This window comes from Physella acuta, unplaced genomic scaffold, assembly GCF_028476545.2.
Source record: "Physella acuta isolate Inbredline_101_S28 unplaced genomic scaffold, ASM2847654v3 ptg001149l, whole genome shotgun sequence".
In the NCBI taxonomy this organism is placed as follows: domain Eukaryota; kingdom Metazoa; phylum Mollusca; class Gastropoda; family Physidae; genus Physella; species Physella acuta.
Window position 1 is genome coordinate 12,785 of NW_026732666.1, and position 26,921 is coordinate 39,705.

Sequence of the window (26,921 nt, forward strand, 5' to 3'; positions counted from 1 at the left end):
GAAAGAATTATTTAAAAGTGTCGCTGAATACACTGATTACATTTTCATTAGAAATTTTGCATGAAAATTATTGCTTGTTACGTTACGTTTTGTTTTGTTAATTCTAACGTTCTTTGTATTTATGTTAACTTTCACTCTGTGTGTTGTGTCTGTATGCATCGTGTTAATGCTGGGCTAGTCAGTTCTGACATTTTTTCATACAAAACACCTTGAGCTGTTGCGTTGATAAACCCCAACAACGAAAATCCAAGAAATGTAATGACGACACTGTTTACATTTAAGTAACTCGGGTGCCAATCAAACACATAATATAATGGATTTGGTTTCTAGGAATAACTGACATGCAATCTTAAGCTCAGCGATGATATATTAACGGTAATTTATACGAATTAAGGTTTTAAAACCGGTCGTAGAAAAATTACTAAATATTGTTGGACACGCATATTAAATTAAAACCACACTTTGAAATGTTTTGTTTACTATTATAAAATGAATAGTACGTTAGTTTTTAACATCGATCACATCAAAACACAAATTGTAACTGAGTCTACTTAGAATGTGCTCGCTGGTAGATCATGAGCTGGCAGTGATCATTAAATATAATCACATCTTTGTAGTCTAATTTGTACATAATAAAGCCATAGATTCAGCAATTGTCACATAAGGCCAAGAATTAGGTTTTTGTAGTTGTGTGATATACATATATGCATGGATTCAATGTGTATTTCTACTTGCGACTGCATAAACGTAGTGATTAAGGCCCTTTGCTCCATAAAGAGTTAATAAAGAGAACTTCTGAGTTGTTTAATTCAAGAGACCTTTGTAACGTTTATTTTATCAACTCGAATAGAGAAAATTGTACTATTTCTCAGCACAAACAAAAATTAACATTAAAAAATCATCATTAAAAACAACACAATTAAACCAATTAAAACATGAGATTTATTTTTAAATGAGCCGTGAGATGTGGAAACATATACCAATATACAAGGAGGGCAGGGGCTTTGCGAGGCGGGGGCGGTGGGTGCGGATCGCACCGGGTGACATCATTGGGGGGGGGGGAGGGGGGACGACATCCAAGTAAAAAATCGTAACATAAAAAGAATAAATATGTTTTTTTGCCAGTTCAATGAATAGTTAATTAGAGCTAAAAAATATTTTAAGTACATAATGACGATTACGAGAAGGAAGGTGGGAGGGGGGGGGGGGGGTTGACACCCGACATAGCGACGACACTGAAGGTGGGTAGCTGTCAGTCGGGCAATCTAAATCTGATTTAGATTATTGGACTGTGACGCACCCTACGCCTGTGTCAGGTAACCTGACTGACGCCAGCTAACACTTCGTCAGGTAACCTGACTGTGACGCACTCTACGCCTGTGTCAGGTAACCTGACTGACGCCAGCTAACACTTCGTCAGGTAACCTGACTGTGACGCACTCTACGCCTGTGTCAGGTAACCCGACTGTGACGCACTCTACGCCTGTGTCAGGTAACCCGACTGTGACGCACTCTACGCCTGTGTCAGGTAACCCGACTGTGACGCACTCTACGCCTGTGTCAGGTAACCCGACTGTGACGCACTCTACGCCTGTGTCAGGTAACCCGACTGTGACGCACTCTACGCCTGTGTCAGGTAACCCGACTGTGACGCACTCTACGCCTGTGTCAGGTAACCCGACTGTGCAGAAACCAATGCGGTGACGACGGGTCTAAACAACGTCAACCAATTAAAGCCGGCCGTAAATATCAGGCCAACCATAGTTAAACTCTCTGGGACATTGCTTATAAGGATCAGCACACAAATCATCTGAGGCGTGACGAGGAAAAAGAAGATAAAGGCCAGAGATAAAATTTTCTTTTGTTCAGGGTAGATGGCGTTGATGGGAGGGATAATGGGGTAACTGTCATTTGTCACAATGATGACATTGTTGATACTGGAACCTGTGTTGACGTTCCCTGGATTAGGGTAGTAACCCATTGGTGGATTATGTGGTTGGTTCTGTGGTGGATAATATGATGGATTATGTGGTGGATTCAGATTATTTGCAGGAACGTTTATTGCATCTGGTTGTCTATGTTGCGCTGCAATATCATCAGTACCTTGACCACTGGCTAAAGTTTGGTCACCTGACGTTTGGTTCTGTGGTGGATAATATGATGGATTATATGGTGGATTCAGATTATATGCAGGCACGTTTATTGCATCTGGTTGTTTATGTTGCGCTGCAATATCATCAGTACATTGACCACTGGCTAAAGTTTGGTCACCTGACGTCATCTCTAAGTGCTGGACATAACCACGGTCCATCTTGAAGCAGACGACAACAACAGCTGCTATCACTGCCAGACAAGCCGGAAGTATGGTAGACACAACAATCTGTGCTCGTGTTATCTCAAGTCCGGCGTACACGTTACACGTTTCCAAATCTACGCCCGCCAGTCCTAGGGGTAGCATAACAATCAAACCCAGTAACCAAGGCACGATACAAATTACAAAACTGCGAACCAAATCAAAATGAGTTGTTGTTCTTGGCCTGTTACACCTTCGTCGGTAAACAAATTCAGCTGCTAGTACAATTAGACCAACTCCGTAGACAAAATTTATGAAGTGATTTGAGTACATATCAGAGTAAAAATTTAACCGGCAAGTCTCCAGACCTGACTCAGTTTTTCTAAACAAGGACTGTACCCGTACGACCAGGGCGAACAGCGCCAGGAGAATGTCCCCAACAGCTAGGGATACCAACAGCAGGTATTTCGGGCTGTACTGATACTGTTTTTGTCGCATGATTTTGACGATCAGATAAACGCTCGAGGCGGTAATTGATATAATCAAAATAATCAAAATTGCTTTTCGTGCATCTGGGAAATAACCTGTCCAAAAAGTTAATGTGGAAAACATTGTTCATGTGAAGCGCCGTTATTTTAAAGATGTATATACCAGATTTATTTCTGCCTGTATAAAGACCTACAGAATAAAAGAAATGATAACAATTATTTGATGTAAGCTGAAATATAATTCTACAGTCTCGTGTTGGCAAATGTATTTCACACACGTCATACATAGTTGAACATCCGCTGAAAGAAGTTGTGTGGGGGAAAGAAACACAATGTGTTGCCGATGTAGAACAAAAACATCAAAAATATTTTGTATCGAGTGAAACATCAGGGCACGTTATTTACGAAAGAAACAGCAATATTATCTAGGACAAATACTATGTATACACATGTATTAGACAATATTGTCACAATATCAACATTTTATCATTTATCAATGGGGGTTGTTACGAAGAGTTGAATTTAAAAGCGCAAAAATAAAATGGTAATGTTTCATCTTAAACGATAAACATGTATTCGTGTTTGTACCGGTAGTTAATCAACAACTAAGGTAATCTTGATCATACATCGAAATATGTTCATGTTTAGCTGTAATGGGATCCATGAAATGAAAGAATCTTGATCATAATTCCAACTTTGTTCACGTTTACTTATAATAGACTCCAAGAATTGAAAGAATCTTGATCATGAACACCGCTATGTTCTTGTTTAAGTATATCATAGGTAAGGTAGTAGGTATTTTATTAGTTTGTAATAATGCTAAAGATAAACGAAGTGTCTACTCGGAATAAGATTTTTCGGCAAAAGATAGTTCTGCGCATGCGCAGTGACCTATGGCTAGGGTTAGGGCTAGAATGAGGGTTAGGGGTAGGATTAGGGAAAGGGTTAGGGATAGGATTAGGGCTAGGGTTAGGGATAGGATTAGGGCTAGGGTTAGGGTTAGGGTTAGGGATATGATTAGGGATAGGGTTAAGGATAGGATTAGGGTTGGTATTAGGGTTCTGCGGTTGTAAACACACGCATGCGCAGTACCATCGAAAACATCGCCGCTAAGTCGTAGTTTCTCTCCATTGCGCATGCGTATCGCATGCGTATCTTATTCCGACTAGAATCGGCCAAAGATAAATCTAGGACCTCAACAAAAAATCAATTAGAGATATCACTTTTTGTAAGTAATCTTCACATTTGTGAATAACACACACACACACACAAAATAATTGGCCTCCACTTTTTAACTCTAGGCTACACACATCGTTTTGTATTTTAGTTTTTGAAACATCAACTTAAATCAAAACAAGTAAAAAAAAAAGACAACATTAAACTGTGAGGCCTAGCATACAAGCATGTCAGTTTTTACCTGTGCAGTGAAGTCTCCACCAAATAGCTTCTAAGTTCATGTTTGTGCAGTTTTATAGCCATTGTACCAGTTTTCAGCGGCGGCGGTAGGGATACTCTAGGTGTGATGCTTTAAACTTTCCTTGCTATGTGTTGCATAAGTTTGGTTTGTTTACATTCTGACAGATGTAGTTAAAGAATAGAAAGCCACAACCACACAATGTCCAAACAAATGGAGAAGTTAAAGAGAGCACTTTACTTAGTCAACTGGTGTGTAACTAGCAACAGCGTTTCTTCCAGACTTTTTTCTCCAGGGGGGGGGGGGGGGGGGGGGCACTTGAAATTATCGGTGGGGGGGGGGCGTTAGACTTTATTCGGGGGGGGGGGGGGCGGACACTGTTAAAAGTATATATTTTCTATACAAATTATATAAATTTCATTTCTTTTGGGGGGTGGTAAAAAAGAGATGTCTGGAAGAAACTCTGACTAGCACGTCATTAAACTTCAAGTAGTGATGACACAACAGAAAAATCGATGTACAAATGTTGTATGAATAATGTTTTTTTTAGAAAAACCGAGACGATCGCAGTATCAAACTTTAAGCTACTGGTGATGCTTTTATCTAATTACAAATACCACCAGAGATTGGTCAACTCAATGTTCTTTGATTAAAATTTAAAAAACAAAACAAAAAACAGAAGCAACAGAACCTTTTCCCTTTGCGCCCAAGAGACACGGGGCCGCCACTGCAAGCTCCCTCCATCTTTGCCGGTATCTGACAATTTTGTTGGCAGCCCCCCAGTGTTTCTTCCAGACTTTTTTCTCCGGGGGGGGGGGGGGGCACTTGAAATTTTCGGGGGGAGGGCGGTAGACTTTCTTCGGAGGGCGGACACTGTTAAAAGTATATATTTTCTATATAAATTATATAAATTTCATTTCGTTCGGGGGGGGGGGGGGCGATAAAAAATTTTCGGGGGGGGGGGCTTATACCCCCCCCCCCGAAGAGATGCCTGGAAGAAACTCTGAGTCCCACAAGATATTCCTGCCTTTGTTAGCTGATTCCACGTCATGCGCCACCACGTCTTCGCCTAACCTGTTTTGTTTCCCTTGAGGCGTCCATTTAAACACCTGTCCTGCGATAGCATCTGAATTCCTTCATGCGGGATGCAGTCGTCTTGTTTTATTGATTTATTTCTGGCACGGCACGGCATATCAATGGATAATGTAGCAGGCACTTCTCCCAGGTGCCATGGACTGAAGAGCTGGCTAGACCTATTATCTGTATGCTGATAAGCCTATCGCAGACGATCAGGCTAGTAGTATCGCACTTGAAGTGCATAATTTGTATGGGGTTAGTCATCAAACATGATGCCTTATTTGTTTGAAAATATGTAGGATATTAGAATATACCTATGTATTATCTTATTCAATATATCTGTTTTTAACTATCGATTGATATATTACAATTTGTTTCACTTTATAATAAGGTACACATTAAAAATGCGCTAGACAGTATTGATTAAATATTAAGATTATCGCAATTTTTTCATCACGTTCATGCTGCAATAGCAAGTGTTAAGAAAATGGTCAGTGTATTGTTGCAGATTTATCAAAATAACACATGTTTATACCGCTGTTCTATACTTTTAAAATTTAAATGCTAGTTTTTTTTTTTTTTGCTAGTGTTTGTTTTATTAAACAATTGTTACACAGTTCCGTTGTACCCTCTCTCGTTTTTAAATATACTCAGAATAAACACGTTGCTACGTAACTGACCTATAAATACATTGTACGCCCTGATAACACTACCGATGTTCAATCGCTCATGATTATAATTTCGAATATTTCTGTTCCATTTAATAACAGCACAATCGCTTTGCAGCTTTAAAAAAATACACATTTACAAAATAATAATACTTTAAATTATTATTTAACAATGTGCATTTATCTGATATTTATTTCCAGGTATACGCCCTTGATTTTCCCTGCCCTAGGCTACTGTGGTTGAAATGGTAAAAATCCGGTTTCTCCTAGTCATTACTCACCAGTCACACACGTGTTAACTTTGCTGTTGGGTCATTTCCGTGTAACGTACGCAACTGTAGCATCAACATCAATGTTGTGTTTCGTCGAACATAAACTCAACAGTACAATTTGTATTGACTGTTTAAATGATGTTTCCCTAATGTTTAAAAATGTTTAACTTATGTTTACCTAATGTTTTAAAAATGTTTAACTAATGTTTAACTAATGTTTAACTAATGTTTACCTAATGTTTGAAAATGTTTAACTAATGTTTACCAAATGTTTTAAAAATGTTTAACTAATGTTAACCTAATGTTTTAAATATGTTTAACTAAAGTTTACCTAATGTTTTAAAAAATGTTTACTTTATGTTTAAATAAAGTTTATTTAACATGGTGTCAGCTTTGTTGTTAGTTGAATGATTTTGACGTCATGTCAGCTTTGTGATTTGAAGAGTGGAAACCAGTTTCCTTGTTTAGGATATTTCCGACCAAACAAAAATTACACAATGCTAGGTAAATGTGGGAAACACAAAACAATGCCGAACCTAGACATTTTATTTTCATTATACAGCTTGATTAACGATCTAAATCGCTGCAATAGATCGTACGCAGGGTACTAATCCCGTCTTGTAGATTTTTGTGGTATATCAGATGTTGACTTCTCTTACTGTAGTTGCCACATGCTTGAAATGTCTCCTAAAGATCTAATCAATCAACTTTTTTAAAAAAGTGACAATTATCAGTTTAATGCAACGTTATAACGGACACACCTTGACGTGACCTGAGTTTTCCTAAAAATACAGGTAGATCAGGATCAAGGACAGAAACATGTGGGTCAGCCTATGTTTGTGTGTGTGTGTGTGTATGTGTGTGTGTGTGTGGAGGGATGGGTGGGTCGGGGTTTTCAAGGAATTCTTTGCATAGAGGAGTGTTTTTCAACGTGTAAAACAGCTTGAACTTAGCCTGCAGGCATTTTACTGTTAAAAAATGAAGTTAACTGTACATGAAAAAAAAAAAAATAAATGTTTCCAGTCGGTCGGTCAGTCGGTCGGTGGGTCGGTGGGTCGGACAGTTGGTCGGTGGGTACGGTCGGTCGGTCAGTCGGTCGGTGGGTACGGTCGGTCGGTCAGTCGGTCGGTGGGTCGGTCAGTTGGTCGGTGGGTACGGTCGGTCGGTCAGTCGGTCGGTGGGTCGGTCAGTTGGTCGGTGGGTACGGTCGGTCGGTCAGTCGGTCGGTGGGTACGGTCAGTCGGTCAGTCGGTCGGTGGGTACGGTCGGTCGGTCGTCGGTCGGTCGGTCGTCGGTCGGTCGGTCGGTATGTCGTTCGGTCGGTCGGTCGGCATATTGTGATAGTAGATCTATCCTAATATATAATTCCCCATGTGCGCACTTCTCTCTCTCTCTCTCTCTCTCTCTCTCTCTCTCTCTCTCTCTCTCTCTCTCTGTCCTCAAAATATTTTCGCCGGACATCACGTCAGAAACGGCAGCGATATATGGAGAACTTTATACGGACTTTTGTTGAAAATAATATGTTAGATGTTTTAAATGTATAACCACAATTTTATTTAAAGAAGAAAAATAAAAATTAAAGGCGTATTCGAATGTAGAGAAACAGTATTATTTATGCAACCGGAAAAGCATTAATAGATGTGAAAAAGAACGCATAAAACTGCGACGTCACTATTGCTTATACATTAACTAATGACGTCATCTGCCGTGTTAGAATAAAAAGAAATGAACTATTTCATTCAAATTTTATTTAGATCTACGTACACTATGAAATGTATACAATACAATTTTTCCGGCCTAAACTCATAAAATTTATTTTATTTATTTTGATTCTAGATCTAGATATTCTAGATTCATCTATTCAAATAATACATTTCTATACTAAAGTATTTCAGGCCTTAATTACTTTATTGAAATCTTTGTTTATCTATGCAATTTGCTAATCTCTATAATATATAAAGCAAAGTTGTCGGGTGCCCGATAGGGCACTTCCCGGCGCCGCAGGCGCTTCAAATTTGGCAGGATCTTGCCTTGGGGCGACAGAACACGAGGGCCGGTTGGCCGAAAAGTCTACGATGATGGGGTCAAAACTGACCTCGACTGACCGGCGCCTTATATGAGCTATAAATCGAAAAAAAATGTCCACGTAGGAACCTCTACATAACTCCTGAGGTCGTAGACCGACCCTCGGGCGAATTAATTAAGCATTCAAATTCTCAATGTTTTCGAAAGCCTAAGCAAAGCTGGGCAGCATGCTTAGTTTCAAATACCCAGCAAAAAATTTTGAGCAAACCCAATTCTGTTTTTTAGCAACACAAATCTACACAATTAATCTATGATTGCTAGTCGACTGTTATCAGTGAAATAGAGGGCTGATATCACAGAACCAACGCTGACCCGTTTTATCTCATCATAATGATAAGATAATCTCACCATAACGATAAGATAATCTCATCATAACGATAAGATTACGCGCTTGTCACAGTGAATTCAATGTTATCCTTCGACATGTAAACAGATGTGTGATTCTGACACATACTTTAAATCGAAACTTTTTACTTTGGACAAACACAATGTGTAATGGGCACGTGAAGATAATGAAATAACATTTTAACTTGTGACTTCTATTTTTATATACAAAAAATCCTCTAATCTAGAGCTTTGATTGGTCAGAAATCGTTACTTAGCCTATTTTCTCAACCTTTATGAGACCAATTGCTCGAGAAATAAACAAACTAGACAGCAGATACTCACGGGTAAGCGCTTTCTTCTATTTATTAATCTAAAAGCAAACGATTACCCCCCTTCCCCTCCTAAAATATAAGCAAGCATTTGATCTAGAATATTCTTTTATTTTCTTCTGTAGTGCTAACATCCACTTATTGTCACCAATACACGAGTTTAGTTATGTTCTAACACCCACACTAAAACCAAACCAAACTATGTTAGCTATTCATGACAGGACCAACACAGTAACAAAACTATATAGTGTTAGCTATCCACGATAAGATCATTACAGCAACACAACTATATTGTGTTAGCTATTCATGATAAGATCTTACATTAACACAACTATATTGTGTTGGCTATTCCTTATAACATCAATACAGTAACACAACTATATTGTGTTAGCTATTCATGACTAGATCAATACAGTAACAAAAGTATATTGTGTTAGCTATTCATGATAAGATAAATACAGTAACACAACTATAATATTTTAGCTATTCATTATGACATCAATACAGTAACACAACTATATTGTGTTATCTATGTTCCGAGATTCACCAGTAACACACCCATACTAAGTATAAGGACCATCAAGTAATACAACTACATTGTGTTAGCTATTCGCTAAGATAAATCCAGTAACACAACTATATTGTGATAGCTTTGTGCTAACTCAAGAATTAACGCAAGTATATCGTATAAGTTATGAACAAAAGGTAAAATTTCCCTTTCAAACCTGACTGTCCAAAAGGCAGGTGAAGTAGAGTTCGCCTGTTTCTGTGCCCTCGGCAAATGATGGGATAGTGTGGTCAGCATTATGCCCACTCGCCTTTACTTTCCCTAGCATGTGTTTGCTACCTATCGGAGTGGACTTAGTGACGATCTACTGACTTGCAACCGGATTCGAACTCGCGACTTCCGTGTTAGCAGTCAATCGCTCTACTGCTAGGCCACGCCGTCCTATGGTTATGTACAATGCACCAGATAATTCTTATACATCAACATGGCATTTTACTATTTATAAACGACCAATTTCTTTAAGTCGAGTCTAATTACCTTCTTGTTTTATTTACACAGAATCCGGATGAAACCCTAACAAACCGACATCGTATCAACATCTGCCAACATGTCTTTCACTGCGTCTGGCATCAACTACACCACATACCTAGCGGCCTCAAAGGGTCTTCACATCGTCTTCATCATTCTAATTTTACTCTCCAACGTAATCCTCCTCTTTAAAGTCTCGAGACAAAACAGATTCCTCTACTCAACAAAGTGTATCATACTCATCTCCCTAGCATTCGGCGATGCCTTTTGTGCGCTGTTTTCTTTGGTTGCGCAAACCAAAGCCATGTTCCAAGAATATCCGATAGGACCGTCTTGCAGCTTATCTCTATCAGCTTCAGTATACGAGTACCACCTTCTCAATTTTGTCTACGGCGCTGGGCTAGTAACTCTATGTGCCGAGTACGTTCATCGACGGAAAACAACTACTCCAGGAACGGCAACTCAGAAAGATTTTCTACGTGCTGTTTTAATCAGTAGCGTCCCTTGGTTTCTGGGGTTAATCATTGTTTTACCGCTAACAATGGCTGGTGTAGATCTAGGCCTGTGTCAATTGAACTACACGCTAGACAGATTAAGGGCGCAGACAATCGTCTCTACAATTTTACCTGCAGTTATCGCTGTGTGTATATCTTCAGTTTTGGCCTACGGAAATTGTCAACCCGGACACACACAGACAACTGAGCTGAACACAGCACAGAGACCGGCGTTCGGCTACATTGAGACCGCACCCCCAACATATGACCATCAGGCGCCGCCTTACACTCAATCAACCCATGCGCATTATCCTGTACAGAATCAACACCTACCAGCGTACCATCAACCGAGCTATCAACAACAACCCCAGCAGATAAGCTACCAGCCGCAACAGATGTCTAACTACTCATACGAACCCAGCAATGTATTCAGCCCTCAAAAATTTAACGGCTCCCTTGAAAACAACGGCTCCCCATACTACACCGGCTCGCCACAATTCGCCGGCTCCCCACACAACACCGGCTTACCCGCCACCACACACACAGCCGCCACCACCTCCTTCAACGAGAGATATAAAATTCTCACCCTGGCCGTGACCTTCTTCTTCCTCGTCATGCCGCAAGCGGTGTTCTACTTGGCCTACACCATCAGCCATCTTGCTGTCCTACCTGGGGTGACCTACACGGCTTTAACAGACGGCTTCATGTACCTGATGCTGCTCAGGCCTGTAATCACGCCCATCATTACGTCACAATCATCCTACTTAAAATATTGTTAAAATGACGTCATCACCTCACCGAGCAATCATTACCTCACAATCAACCTGCATACAACGTAATTAAATTCATGTCATTAGTAGGAAATCATAAGGTCACAATCAACCTACCTGCAACATAAAACCACGTCAAAACCACAGAAAAGGAACTTAGATAACGAAGAATAGGGTAGCTGTGAGTACATAACACGCTTGTCTAAAATGAACTGACCAAAACAATGTGTGCTGGAGAGGTACGTCTTTGAGTCTCCGGCGGCTATACAGGATTTACTTAAGTCACTTCAAGCTTGATCAGACAAACATCGTGTCAAAATTAGACCCTTGACATCAAACTTGACAACGTGCAGCTAAAGTTTAACAATAAGTTAACCATTTCGCAAATGTTCAACCCGGACACAAAGACGTCACATTCCATCTACTATATGATATTTTTTTCATTTCTCGTACACATAATTTAGGTACACTAATAACATTGTGTCACATCCAGATGACTTTTAACAAACCTCACATACGTACATCACAAAAAATAAATATATGTTACAATGAATTAACTTACAACAGTATTATTTTCTTTAGAATATTAATGTGCATAAATGTATTGCATTCTTCTTCATTAAACGACAGTATTCATGCTCATCATCACTATAATCTTTACTTTGTAAAAAAAATATGAAAACTTTGTGTTTCTTGGTCACGTGATTTATACACACACACATACACACGAACACACACACACACATATATATATATATATATATATATATATATATATATATATATATATATATATATAAATATATATATATATATATATATATATATATATATATATATATATATATATATATATATATATATATATATATATATTTATAGTATTTATGTGGAAATTAACTTTTTTTATACATGGATTATCGACGGAGGCAGACTTGCCACACTCGTATAGGCTAACGACAAATTTAAAAAAAAACGGAGAGACACTGAAGGATGTAGACTGTGTCTAGACCGGGTCAACGTGTTGTAAATAGACCACTCCCACAGGGAAGGATCAACTTGACAGTAAGCAACGCCGCAAAAAAGTAGATCCTGTCTTCATGTTAACAGCTCTCTGTCGTGTATGAACTAATACTAGCTGGCTAACGAGTATCCATAAACCATTGTCTATCATAGCCTAACAAGTTTCAAAAACACTAACCTAACATGTTTCAAAAACCCTCGTCTAACTTGTACCATAAAACTCTAGCCTAACATGTTTCAGAAACCCAAACCTAACATGTTTTATAAACCCTAGCCTAACATATTTCAAAAACCCTAGCCTAAGATGTTTCAAAAACACTAGCCTAACATCTTTCAAAAACCCTTTTCTAACATGTTTCATAAAACCCATGCCTAACTTCTATCAGAAACCCTAGACCAATATGTTTTATAAAACCCTAGCCTAACATGTTTCATAAAACCCTAGCCAATCTATCATACAACCTTGTCTATTTTATACCCTAAAACATCAGCCTATCCTGAAGCCTAAACTCGGAACCTAAACTTTAACTTATACTATAAAACCCAATCCTAACTTGTACGATAAAACCAAATCCTAACTTGTACAATAAAATCCTAGCCTAACTTGTACTACAAAACCAAATCCTAACTTGTACCATAAAACCATAGCCTAACTTGTACCATAAAACCCTAGCCTAACTTGTATAATAAAACCCTAGCCCAACTTGTATAATAAAACCCTAGCGTAATTTGTACCTTAAAAACCTAGCCAAAGTTTTAAAAAGAGGCTTATCTTTTTCAAGATAGCATTGGTTAACCATCATAAAATTTTATCTGGCAACACGGCTATAAATATGCGGTAACAGTACGAACTCGCTCTCAATCTACAGGATAAAGTTACTCCACTCCTGGTGTCAGGTAAGAATTTTGTTTAGTTGTCTCAGGAGCAATGGCGTCGCTAGGTCGGGTGTCACCAGGTGAGGCACCTAATGGTTTCACCGCCCCTCCCCCCACTACCAAAGGGAAAAAATAAAGGGAATATATATATATATATATATATATATATATATATATATATATATATATATATATATATATATATATATATATATATATATATATATATATATATATATATATATAACAGCTCCCTCCGATTTTGTCAAATAGTGTCTATTTGTACACTCATTATATTAATCCAACTATACATTTTGCAGTTAGTGTCATCATCTTCCCCCTCGCCCTGGTATAAGCTTTAAATTGTTCATAGTTAATACTAACAATATTTGTCAATAGTCGGTTGTAATATTTTTCTCTACAGTCTGCATGTCTAGATCATTGTTCCCCCCCCCCCCACTTTCAGAATCGTCAATTTGCACTAATAGTAGTCTACTTTTTAACTCTCATTAACCATTCACTGAACTGGCAAAAAAAAAAACCATTTATTTTTATACATTTTGCTATTTGTTGTCTTGGTGTCACCCCCCCCCCCCCACAAACGGTGTCAACCGGTGCGATTCGTACCCCTGACTCTGTCCTGCGATGCCTCTTCTCTGACGTTTGTTTAATTAACTTTAATCTTGAATGTATCATAAGTAACCTATAGAAATGTTGTCTATTTATATTGTAACCTATTTAGTAGCAAGACTGTAATTTAACGATAGGTGACTTGGAATTTAAAAAAAACCTAAGAGAAAATGTTTTATTGTAACGGTATCTGCCATTACGACACTCATGACTTAGCGGCTTTATTGGTGTAGTAAAATATGTTTAAACTGGAACAAAGGGGACGGGCTATGTCTAGTCGATCCCGGAAATAAAGAGGAAACCCCCCTTCCCCCATCCCATACTTAAAATATCGTTGTATTCTTCTCAATTGAGATATAATTAATTTATTAAAAAAAAATAACAGCTAGTAAAATTTCCCAAATAGACAAAGAATAGTAAGAATGCATTTTGTAAAGCTATAAACATATTTCGAATGGTTCACTGAACAAGTGGCTATCGGATAAGAAATTTCTGTAAGCTGAGCTACATGGTCTAGAAAAGTGTCATTTATTAATTTAAAATTGCATATAATCTTATTCCAGTGGGCCCACCGGTAATTTCCCAGCAGCCACCCATTTTCTCTCTATTTCCCAGCGACTCAGTCCAGCGCTGAACTTGAATTTTCGCATCTTACTTTTTAAAATAACAATGTAATTGTGTTTCAACATCTCCTAGCTTCGCGTGACTTGGGTTTAAGAAACATCTTAGGCTAGGGTTTTGACTAAGAATCATAGGCGTAGCGAGAGGGGGGGGGGCGGACTGCACCGGGTGACACCATTTAGGGGGTGACACCAAGGCAAAAAATAGCAAAATATATAGACAAAAATTTTAGGGGTGGTGGGGGGCTTGCAAATCGAAACATTGAGGGGGGGGGTACAAATCGAAAATTTAAAAGTTTGTCCCAGGGAAGGGTCGCTACGCCTATGGGGGTGGTGACACCATTACGTGCCGCACCGGGTGACACCCGACCTCGCTACGTCACTGCTAAGAATATAAGAAGTTTTTTTTTTTTAAGTAAGTGAAAGCAATTAGCGAATACTGATGTAATCTCCAGTCGTTTTTTTGTGAGCTTTAAATGTAAAAATAAATTATGATAATCTTTTCGTTAACAAGCCAGTTATATTTAACAAAGAGCTAGATGTCAAAACTATTACCTGGTGAACAGCAGGTAGAGAAAACTTTAAAAATAAGGTTTTAATCGTGTCACCATAACCTTTCACGAGACTTACATTCTTTTTTTTTACACAGTTAGAAAAACAGTACGACACGTTTTACATTTAACTCTACACTAAACTAAAGATGTCGGGGTATTCGGAATCCGTTGATGTTGAAGCAGTGCAGTATGCTACGAAAGCACTTCTTATCAGCTTCATTATTGTCATTACCATCTCAAACGGTGCTCTCGTCATCAAAATCATGAGACGAAAACATTTTCTGTACAGCCCAAAACACCTGCTGCTGATATCACTGGCTGTAGGGGACATTTTCTTGGCGCTGTTCGCCTTGGTCATACAGGCCAAACTAATGTTTCAGATGCATGAGTTAGGATTAGAGGAATGCCGGAAAGGGATTTACTCTAATGTGTACGCAAATTATCTTCCAAATTTTGTGTATGGATTCGGTCTCGTTGTTCTATCAGTTGAATTTGTGTATCGTCGGAGATCAAAGAGACGAAGAACAACAGGTAATTACGAATTGCTTCGAAGTTTTCTGATCAGTAGCCTGCCTTGGTTTCATGGATTGTATCTTATCGTCCTACCACAGACCTTCGCAGGCGTGGATCTGAATACGTGTAGACTTAGCTTTACACTTGAAAGAACAAGTGGACAGATTGTTGTGTCCATGGTACTCCCTGCTTGTCTGGCACTGATAACGGCTGTTGTTGTCGTCTGCTTCAAGATAGACCGTGGTTATGTCCAGCACCTAGAGATGACGTCAGGTGACCGAACGTTTGCCAGTGGTCAAGATACTGAAGATATTATAGCACAACACAGACAACCAGATGCGATGAACGTGCCTGCATATAATGCTGATCCACCTTACTATCAATCACAGAGTTCACCTTATTACTCACCACAGATCACACTTTATCCAACACAGAACCCGCCTTACTATCCACCACAGGATGCTCCTAATTATCCACCACATAATCCATATTATCCACTACACGATTATGTCAACAACAGTTCAAACGTCAACAACCTGACAGTTGTGGTAAACGACAACATCCCAACGATACCATCGACCAACGCTATCTACCCAGAACAAAACAAGATTCTCTCTCTAGCGCTGATCTTCTTTATTCTAGTGACGCCGTTAGCCGTTTATTACCTGGTAGCTTTAAACACCGATCTGACGTCATCAGCACTGACCAACATTGTGCTTGAGCAGGGCTTGATGTGGCTCATGCTGCTTAGGCCTTTCGTCACTGCCGTCGTCACCTCACAATCAGCCTACATAGAACAGCTTTAATTGTCAAGCTGCCCATAACAAACAGTAAATATAACACCTTTGCAACTGGAAGTGTAAGTTAAATTACACTGTTCCACTTAAATGCAAGAAAATACTATTATCTTGATTAAAAAATAGCCTAGAATTACTAACATACTCACAAACACACACATATATATCTATAGGGTCTGCATGGTCGAGTCAGTAAAGCTCATGTATGTTAAAACGAAAAGTCTCGAGTCCGAACCCCTGGGCACATTAGGATCAATTGGTGGGGACAGCATCTCTTCTATGAAAGACAACTCCAAAATCAAACAACTGCTGCATTTGTTCTTGGTTGGACAAAGGCTATGGAAGTAAATCCAAAAATAAAAGCAGGCTGGAATCGATATCAACGGCCTATATGGCGCATAACAAACTGACACATAATACTTAATTGTGTTGAAGGGAATCACTTTTTAGCAATTATACTTAAGAACGAAGAAGAAGAAAGCAGACACACACACGCATATATATATATATATATATATATATATATATATATATATATATATATATATATATATATATATATATATATATATATATATATACACACATATATAATAAAGATTGAAGATATCTTCCCGTCATACTAAGATGTATAACTTCTTCTAGGCATATGTTGATGTTTGTCCTAATCTTAGCATATCGTCTAGCATTATTTTGTAAGGGCATATTTTAATTTATGATATCATCAGGGTATATACTGATGTGAGGATAATGTGATGTACGATGTCTTCTCGACATATTTTGATGTGTAATGCCGTGTCGGCATAATGTGTGTCATTGTCTATACATATTTATTAAATTTATGTCATCGTACTGTGCTCAACTACTATAGGAGAAGATCCTACTTTAAACTGAGAATGATGAGCAATTGCTTTCCGAACGCTTCGTGTTTTTTCAAATACTACTCTTGTTGTTTAATCTTCACTTATTTTAAAATTTTGGAAGTTATTTGCTGATTACGGTTTGTCGCGTTTAAGACATAAAATGGTACTTGGGCGCAAAGCAGGTATAACGAAATACATCGCCAAGCTGTCATTCATTCAAGTATGATTATAAATAAGTAAAGAATTTACAATATAGTCTTCGCCTATATATAAAAGTGCACTTACAACGTTACGGTCCATGTAGTAGGTGAAGTAGAGTTCACCTGTTTCAATGACATTAGTAAATGGAGAAAGAGCGATGCTGGAATAATGGGATCATGTTGCTGGGTACAATATAACGAATTTAGCTTTGAAACAGCATTGTAAAATATTAGGAGAACATAAAAAATAAATGGACAACAGGGAGGCGGTGGACCACTATCCTGGATATCATCAAATAAAGGTCTTCACAGTGACTTTGACAATAATAACACTGAGCATAGACCTACACCTCGTAATGAATACTGTTAGGTTGAATACTGACAAAATTACCCTATGCAGTGCTATTGAATACCCACATTAGTGGCATTATACTTGCATTTAGTATCGACGGCAGTGTTATTGAGTACCCACATCTTCAGCACTGAGTACCAACATCAGTGACACTGAGCAACCACAGTTTGAGCACTAAACACGCACAGCAGTGATACTGAGTACCCACATCAACGTTATCGATTACCAACAGCTCCAGGGCTGAGTACCCACTGCAGTGACATATATATATATATATATATATATATATATATATATATATATATATATATATATATATATATATATATATATATATATATATATATATATATGAATATATTTACAATGGTCACAGCAAAATGTAGTACAGTTGTTAAAATCCATTGAACTATTTTTTTTTATATACAAATGATATATTTTGTACCTGACCCTAGTTTTATCTTACACAATCGTATATTATTTGATGGCATCACGATAATTACATTCTTAACGTTAATCTCTAATTTTAAAACAACAACAAGATTCACGTTAGGTTGTCAAAAATAACATTTTATTGCAATTTGAATGATTGCCATTTCGAGAAACTATTAAAGAGCAAATGTGCGTGTTATGAGTTATATTGTAATACCCACGCTCAAATATATACATATTAATATATATATATATATATATATATATATATATATATATATATATAATATAAAAAGTTATTCAAGAAAACATAATTATAAAGCAATCACAAATTTGAATTTAAAGTTAATATTATACAAACAAATTATCAAACACTTGTTTAAAAATTATCAAGTATAGACAAACTTAGAAAGAATATTTACAAAAGTTATTTATGAACTTAATTTTTAATGCTACCCTTAACACAGTCTTGTTCCTTTCCTTCTTTAAATAAAAAAAAATCTTAAGGCACGTTAAAATTGCCAATTTTTAAATGTACATGAAATAATCTATACATTGATATAGCAGCCTAGTGCACTTTTTGAGAGAGAAAACACCCAGGATTCTCACCATGTTTGTATAAGTATAGATTAGATCAATGAATTAATCAATGTATTATTGGTATACAATAGTAACTTAAGAGAGACAAATTAAGAGACAGAGTTTTCTAGGGTTTCTAAACTATTTAAATTCAATTGAATACACTATAATAACATAATTTAAATATCATATGACATTACCCTGTTCAGATATAACCATTGTACATTTTATTTCTAATTCAGAGTTCAAGTAAATTTCTGCAGCCAAGCCTATGCTTAGAAAAGTATTCCTGTAAAGAGACCAAATATTATAAATTGTATCCTAACCTCTGAAACAAACTATATGAACTAAAAGCAATTACATTAACACACACTTGCCACCACCCCTCACTCATTCTCCCCACTCACCCCCACCCATACTTCTTATACCCATATAGAGATTTTAAAATTGTTTAACAAACAACCAACCTAATGAGAAAATTGTGATGGTTTATTTGTTTCCATCATTATTCTTTAGCAGTTCTTTTACTTCCTTCAAAAGATCATGCTTAAATTGGATCATCCAATCTTGCATAGATTTTTGAAATTCATTGTTTAGTTTTCGCTCTTGAATCAACATTTCCTTCAATGCCTCCAAAGTATTTGAGCAGTTGGCCAGACTGCCAAGATTGTCTCTACAAAGTGGCAGATCACTTGGGGAGGAAGAATATAGTTTAAATGCAATTAATGTTTACGAGAGATCATCAAAATAAGATGGCCAGACAAAATATCAAATAATGACCTGTGGCAAAACACACAACATTAACCTATAAATAAGGACATCAAAACCAAAATGTAATTGCAGCCTTTGCTCCCAAGGGGCCACAAAGGATAAATAAATGATAATTTACGACTACTAAAAATGTATGGTAATAAAACAGAAAAATATGAAAGTATTAATTGTATACTTACAGTTTTAACACGCCTTTAACTGTTGTCATTTTTCCCGCTGTATTTGCCTCACAAGAAAGTATAAAACAGCCTGCGGTATTTTAATAAATTTAAATTAAATGGTAGTTAAAAATGAACCAAATGTCCTAAAAGGTTATTTTACACCAGTTTTTACTATATATATATATATATATATATATATATATATATATATATATATATATAACTTACTAAAAATTAAAGCCATGAAAAGGAAAGATGCTCTGTATCTTTTAACGGGTAGGGCTGCTTGAACCTAAAAAATTGCAAACAGATGTATCTTATAATAGACGCTTAGTTAAGTATGGACAATGTACGCTAATCTAGTCAGGCTTAAACAACAGACACCAACCTTGGTAGGTTTAGCTGAACCTGGTCCCTTCGTGTCAAACCTGGTCCTGACCGGGTCAGTGAGGTCCCCGACACAGCCCTCCGTGTAGCGGGTCTTGGTGGTGTCTGTCACCATCAGTCTAGACACCACACCGGCCTCTGTGGGGGAAACGTGTGGGGGATGTTAAACCAAGTTGCTAAAGTGTATGGGATGTTAAACCTATGTGTGGTTAGGTGTAAAAGAGTATGGGATGTTAAACCTAGGTGTGATTAGGTGTTAAAGTGTATGGGATGTTAAACCTAGGTAAGGTTAGGTGTTTGTGTATGGGATGTTAAACCTAAGCGTGGTTAGGTGTTAAAGTGTATGGGATGTTAAACCTAGGTAAGGTTAGGTGTTAAAGTGTATGGGATGTTAAACCTAGGTGTGATTAAGTGTTAAAGAAAAGTGTATGGGATGTTAAACCTAGGTAAGGTTAGGTGTTAAAGTGTATGGGATGTTAAACCTAGGTGTGGTTAGGTGTTAACTTGTATTGGATGTAAAACCTAGGTAAGGTTAGGTGTTAATGTGTATGGGATGTTAAACCTAGGTAAGGTTAGGTGAGAAAGTGTATGGGATGTTAAACCTAGGTGTGGTTAATTTTTTAGTGTATGGGATGTTAAACTTACGAATGGTTAGGTGTTAGAAAAAAGTGTATGTGATATTTAACCTAGGCGTGGTCAGGTGCTTAAGTGGACAGGATGTTAAACCTAGGTGTGGTTTGGTGTTTGTGTGTATCAGATGTTAAACCTAGGTGTTGTTAGTTGTTAGAGAAAAGTGTATGGTATATTAAACCTAGGTATGAATTGGATGTTAAACATAGGTGTGGTTATGTGTTAAAGTGTATTGGATGTTAAACCTATTTAAGTTTAGGTGTTAACTTGTATCGGATGTTAAACCTAGGTGTGGTTAGGTGTTAGAGTGTATGGGATGTTAAACGTAGGTATGATTAGTTGGGGATTAGTTGATAAAGAAAAGTGTATTTGATGTTAAACCTAGGTGTGGTTAGGTCTTAGAATGTATGGGACGTTAAACCTAGGTGTGGTTAGGTCTTAGAATGTATGGGATGTTAAACCTAGGTGTGGTTAGGTGTTAGAATGTATGGGATGTTAAACCTAGGTGTGGTTAGGTCTTAGAATGTATGGGATGTTAAACCTAGGTGTGGTTAGGTGTTAGAATGTATGGGATGTTAAACCTAGATAAGGTTAGGTGTTAGAAAAAAAGTGTATGTGATGTTAAACCTATTTTTGGTTAGGTGTCAAAAAGTGTGTGGTATGTTAAACCTAGGTGTGGTTAGGTGTTTGCTATTGTTAGCTGTATTTAATAAACAGTCAGCTGTCGTTGGTAACAGTTTAACTTGTACTCTATCTTTCGTTGACACGATCTCCTTTAACCCATTATGACCAAAGTTAAGAGAAAACTGAAATTTTTGAACATCTCTGATGAAAAAAAAACAACTATTTTTAACTAACCAATCAACGAGTAGCAGGTGACGATGGCGTCATTGCACCGACCAATGACGTCCATGACAGACTGCCGGACGAAGCCGGTGGTGCTGAGGACTTTGAGCTTCCAGTGGGGCTCGTGGATGTCTTCACAGTGATAGGAGAGCATCTGGATCATGGAGGGCTGCAGGCTGGCGATGGTGCACTTCTCTTTCTCTATCAGGTCCCAGGTCTGAACGTGCCAGGAGAAAGGACGGATGGGATTAGTGGTAGGTAATCTAACGAATGGTTTATTTTATTTTATTTGGGTAACACATTCAGAGACGTAATCCTAATCCCAGTTTGTATCCAATCGAAGTAAACAACTGGAACAATTTAAAATCATTAGACTTACCCATGTGACTCACACAACGACCATACCTCCCTGACCCACATAACGTCCATACCTGACCCAAACAACGACCATACCTGACCCACACAACGACCATACCTGACCCACACAACGACCATACCTCCCTGACCCACATAACGTCCATACCTGACCCACAAAACGACCATGCCTGACCCATACAATGATCATACCTCTCTGACCCATACAACGACCAAATCTGACCCACAGAACGACCGTATCTAACCCATACAACAATCATATCTGACCAACACAACGACATAACCTGACCCATACAACGACCAAATATGACCCATTTAAACAAAATACCTCTATGAACACCACAACAACTTTACCTCACTAAACCAACATAACGACAAAAGCTCACTGACCCACACAACGTACATACATCAATGGCCCACACATAAACATACCTCTCTGACCCACACAACGACCATATCTGACTCACACAACGACCTTCTCCATACAACGACCATACCTCTGCGACTCACAAAACGATCATACCTGTCTGACGAACCTTACGACCATACTTGACTTACACAACGACAATACCTCCTAGACCCACACAACGACAATGCCCCAGTGAACCAAACAACGACCATACCTCGCAGGCCCACACAATGCCCATAACTCCTGTACCCACACAACGACCATAACTCCTGACCCACACAACGACCATACCTGACCCACACAACGACCATAACTCCTGACCCACACAACGACCATACCTGACTCACACAACGACCATACCTCCCTGACCCACACAACGACCATACCTGACCCACACAACGACCATAACTCCTGACCCACACAACGACCATACCTGACCCACACAACGACCATACCTGACCCACACAACGACCAAACCTGACCCACACAACGACTATACCTCCCTGACCCACACAACGACCATACCTGACTCACACAACGACCATACCTCCCTGACCCACACAACGACCATACCTGACTCACACAACGATCATACCTCCCTGACCCACACAACGACCAAACCTGACCCACACAACGACCATACCTCCCTGACCCACACAACGACCATACCTCCCTGACCCACACAACGACCATACCTGACTCACACAACGACCATACCTCCCTGACCCACACAACGACCATACCTCCCTGACCCACACAACGACCATACCTGACCCACACAACGACCAAACCTGACCCACACAACGACCATACCTCCCTGACCCACACAACGACCATACCTGACTCACACAACGACCATACCTCCCTGACCCACACAACGACCATACCTGAATCACACAACGACCATACCTCCCTGACCCACACAACGACCAAACCTGACCCACACAACGACCATACCTCCCTGACCCACACAACGACCATACCTGACTCACACAACGACCAAACCTGACCCACACAACGACCATACCTCCCTGACCCACACAACGACCATACCTGACTCACACAACGACCATACCTCCCTGACCCACACAACGACCATACCTGACTCACACAACGACCATACCTCCCTGACCCTCACAACGACCATACCTGATCCACACAACGACCAAACCTGACCCACACAACGACCATACCTCCCTGACCCACACAACGACCATACCTGACTCACACAACGACCATACCTCCCTGACCCACACAACGACCATACCTGACTCACACAACGACCATACCTGACTCACACAACGACCATACCTCCCTGACCCACACAACGACCATACCTGACTCACACAACGACCATACCTCCCTGACCCACATAACGACCATACCTGACCCACATAACGACCATACCTGACTCACACAACGACCATACCTCCCTGACCCACATAACGACCATACCTGACTCACACAACGACCATACCTGACTCACACAACGACCATACCTGACCACACAACGACCATACCTGACCCACACAACGACCATACCTGACCCACACAACGACCATACCTGACTCACACAACGACCATACCTCCCTGACCCACATAACGACCATACCTGACCACACAACGATCATACCTCCCTGACCCACACAACGACCATACCTGACCACACAACGATCATACCTCCCTGACCCACACAACGACCATACCTGACCACACAACGACCATACCTGACCCACACAACGACCATACCTGACTCACACAACGACCATACCTCCCTGACCCACATAACGACCATACCTGACCACAAAACGATCATACCTCCCTGACCCACACAACGACCATACCTGACCACACAACGATCATACCTCCCTGACCCACACAACGACCATACCTGACCACACAACGATCATACCTCCCTGACCCACACAACGACCATACCTGACCACACAACGACCATACCTGACCCACACAACGACCATACCTGACTCACACAACGACCATACCTCCCTGACCCACATAACGACCATACCTGACCACACAACGACCATACCTGACCACACAACGACCATACCTGACTCACACAACGACCATACCTCCCTGACCCACATAACGACCATACCTGACCACACAACGACCATACCTGACTCACACAACGACCATACCTCCCTGACCCACTTAACGACCATACCTGACCACACAACGATCATACCTCCCTGACCCACACAACGACCATACCTGACCACACAACGACCATACCTGACTCACACAACGACCATACCTCCCTGACCCACATAACGACCATACCTGACCACACAACGACCATACCTGACTCACACAACGACCATACCTCCCTGACCCACATAACGACCATACCTGACCACACAACGATCATACCTCCCTGACCCACACAACGACCATACCTGACCACACAACGACCATACCTGACCACACAACGATCATACCTGACTCACACAACGACCATACCTCCCTGACCCACACAACGACCATACCTGACCACACAACGACCATACCTGACTCACACAACGACCATACGCCCTGACCCACATAACGACCATACCTGACCACACAACGATCATACCTCCCTGACCCACACAACGACCATACCTGACCACACAACGACCATACCTGACCACACAACGATCATACCTGACCACACAACGATCATACCTGACTCACACAACGACCATACCTCACTGACCCACACAATGACCATACCTCCCTGACGACCATCTCCGCCGGACAGTCTGTCAGAGTGGACTTGACCATCGTACATCCGGTGCTGACAGGCCAGTCGTTGTAAACTACGTCATCACGTATGATGTTAAACATGTCCTCGACCCGGTGAGCGATCTGACACAGCTGGGAGTGGTTACGTAACACCAGTTTGTAGTGCTCTGGGGAGATACATGGATCAAATGTTCTGGGGAGATACATGGATCAAATGTTCTGGGGAGATACATGTATCAAATATTCTGGGGAGATACATGGATCAAATAATCTGGGAAGATACATGGATCAAATGTTCTGGGGAGATACATGGATCAAATGTTCTGGGGAGATACATGGATCAAATGTTCTGGGGAGATACATGGATCAAATGTTCTGGGGAGATACATGGATCAAATGTTCTGGGGAGATACATGGATCAAATATTCTGGGCAGGTAAAAGTAGACAGTTTCTGGGGAGATACAAGTAGAAATGCTTTGTAACGCTGCATCGGTGAAATTTCGACTGAGTGATAGCTTCGGAAGACATGTTTTCTAGATTTGGTTTAGAAACTATATTGTTTGGGGCGGCGTGGTCAAGAGGACGCCTGTATGGCGTACTTGTGTTCACCCAGCTCTAAAGGGTGCCTGACTCACGTTAAGGAAAGTCAAGGCGGGTGGGCATAGAACTGACCACACTATCCTCTTTTATATGCCCGAGGTCACAGGAAAAGATTATATTGAACGTGTTTGTTCTTTTGACCGTAAAGGGTCACTCTATTTAATACTCAACCACATTAAATATCACTTGACTTATTTTTCAAGTTTAAAATGTGATAAAAACGTCATTAAAAAAAAACTCTCACAAAGACCGCTGGCACATAATCAATCAAAAGCTAAATATTAATTTTTCATTAAATTTAAGAAAAAAAAATCAGTGTACTCTCTATAGGACATTTGGCGACAAAGATGGCGGCTGGGTCATGTGAACAGAGAAGGTCAATAAACATCCCGCCATGTTCTTTAATCAGCTCAAAGGCAGTCTTCACATTCTCATTCTATAAAATACGATTTTTTTTACCTGTTATTGAGCATGTGATGATATATTGTTTTATATTGTATTTTTATACAACATTTAAAGCGTTTTCAAAACGCGTGTCTTATTCAAAGATTAAATAGGCGGGTCTAATTTTAGAAAAAAAAATATGCCTTTATTCTGATGTATATACATCATACATGTATAAATGTATGTATAAATGAATGCCTACCATCTTCCATCCAGGCAAATCATCTGTGGGCTCCACAACAATATGGCGGACACCGGGCTGGTAAATGGGGGTCCAGAAATTGTGACCCATGTCATTGATGATGTGACCATGCATCACTTCAGCACCTGTAGAGGGGGGGATGTCACATTCACATTCTCAACTTCGGTACAATCCCAAATTCACACGTGAATGGAGGCATGATACAGATTGGCAGGATTTCTCAAACATTCTGAGATAACTCAGTCGTAATAATTACCTGACTCACTAAGATTGACAACAAAAGTTGTACTAAAACAAATACCTTGCCGCAGGGAGGGGGAGAGACTGGTGGCAATAAGATACTGACCTCGTTCTAGTAAACTCTCCCAGATAAACGTCAGCTTGTAGGGGGGAGGGAGTGAGGGAGGGGGGCAGAGGCTGGTGGCAATAAGATACTGACCTCGTTCTAGTAAACTCTCCCAGATAAACGTCAGCTTGTAGGGGGGAGGGAGTGAGGGAGGGGGGCAGAGGCTGGTGGCAATAAGATACTGACCTCGTTCTAGTAAACTCTCCCAGATAAACCTCAGCTTGCCGTTGACCGTTCTGTAGTTGAGCTCAGGCCGGGGGTCAATGATGGGCTGGGTTAAAGCGTCGGAGTGACACAGCATCTGGGGGG

At 39.7% G+C, this 26,921-nt stretch overlaps 4 protein-coding genes across 4 annotated transcripts; 2 read left to right on the forward strand and 2 right to left on the reverse strand.

Moving 5' to 3' along the window:
* Nucleotides 1-1,226: 1,226 nt before the first annotated feature.
* Nucleotides 1,227-4,215, reverse strand: LOC131956438 (uncharacterized). The gene is made up of 2 exons (XM_059320875.1): nt 4,199-4,215; nt 1,227-2,971 (listed from the first exon to the last, which is right to left on the reverse strand). Exon 2 carries the CDS (start codon nt 2,903-2,905, stop codon nt 1,658-1,660), a length of 1,248 nt encoding a protein of 415 aa, XP_059176858.1. The 5' UTR covers nt 2,906-2,971; nt 4,199-4,215; the 3' UTR covers nt 1,227-1,657.
* A 4,687-nt stretch (nt 4,216-8,902) lies between these two features.
* On the forward strand, nt 8,903-11,897 carry LOC131956420 (uncharacterized). The gene is made up of 2 exons (XM_059320855.1): nt 8,903-8,968; nt 10,020-11,897. Exon 2 carries the CDS (start codon nt 10,069-10,071, stop codon nt 11,260-11,262), a length of 1,194 nt encoding a protein of 397 aa, XP_059176838.1. The 5' UTR covers nt 8,903-8,968; nt 10,020-10,068; the 3' UTR covers nt 11,263-11,897.
* Nucleotides 11,898-13,096: 1,199 nt separating this feature from the next.
* On the forward strand, nt 13,097-16,757 carry LOC131956434 (uncharacterized). Its single transcript, XM_059320868.1, has 2 exons — nt 13,097-13,173; nt 15,052-16,757. The coding sequence occupies exon 2, from the start codon at nt 15,103-15,105 to the stop codon at nt 16,273-16,275; it is 1,173 nt and encodes a 390-aa protein (XP_059176851.1). The 5' UTR covers nt 13,097-13,173; nt 15,052-15,102; the 3' UTR covers nt 16,276-16,757.
* Nucleotides 16,758-19,181: 2,424 nt separating this feature from the next.
* Nucleotides 19,182-26,380, reverse strand: LOC131956441 (uncharacterized). Its single transcript, XM_059320879.1, has 8 exons — nt 26,267-26,380; nt 25,942-26,056; nt 25,008-25,186; nt 21,500-21,704; nt 20,013-20,149; nt 19,853-19,916; nt 19,643-19,712; nt 19,182-19,383 (listed from the first exon to the last, which is right to left on the reverse strand). The coding sequence occupies exons 1-8, from the start codon at nt 26,378-26,380 to the stop codon at nt 19,182-19,184; spliced, it is 1,086 nt and encodes a 361-aa protein (XP_059176862.1).
* Nucleotides 26,381-26,921: the final 541 nt, after the last annotated feature.

Coding starts and splice junctions, on each gene's coding strand:
- LOC131956438 (XM_059320875.1), bottom strand. CDS start 2,905: ATGTTTTCCACATTAACTTTTTGGACAGGTTATTTCCCAGATGCACGA.
- LOC131956420 (XM_059320855.1), top strand. CDS start 10,069: ATGTCTTTCACTGCGTCTGGCATCAACTACACCACATACCTAGCGGCC.
- LOC131956434 (XM_059320868.1), top strand. CDS start 15,103: ATGTCGGGGTATTCGGAATCCGTTGATGTTGAAGCAGTGCAGTATGCT.
- LOC131956441 (XM_059320879.1), bottom strand. CDS start 26,380: ATGCATGGTCACATCATCAATGACATGGGTCACAATTTCTGGACCCCC. Junction 26,057..26,266: donor ATTTGCCTGGATGGAAGATG/GTAGGCATTCAT, acceptor CGTATTTTATAG/AATGAGAATGTGAAGACTGC. Junction 19,917..20,012: donor GTTCAGCTAAACCTACCAAG/GTTGGTGTCTGT, acceptor GCAATTTTTTAG/GTTCAAGCAGCCCTACCCGT.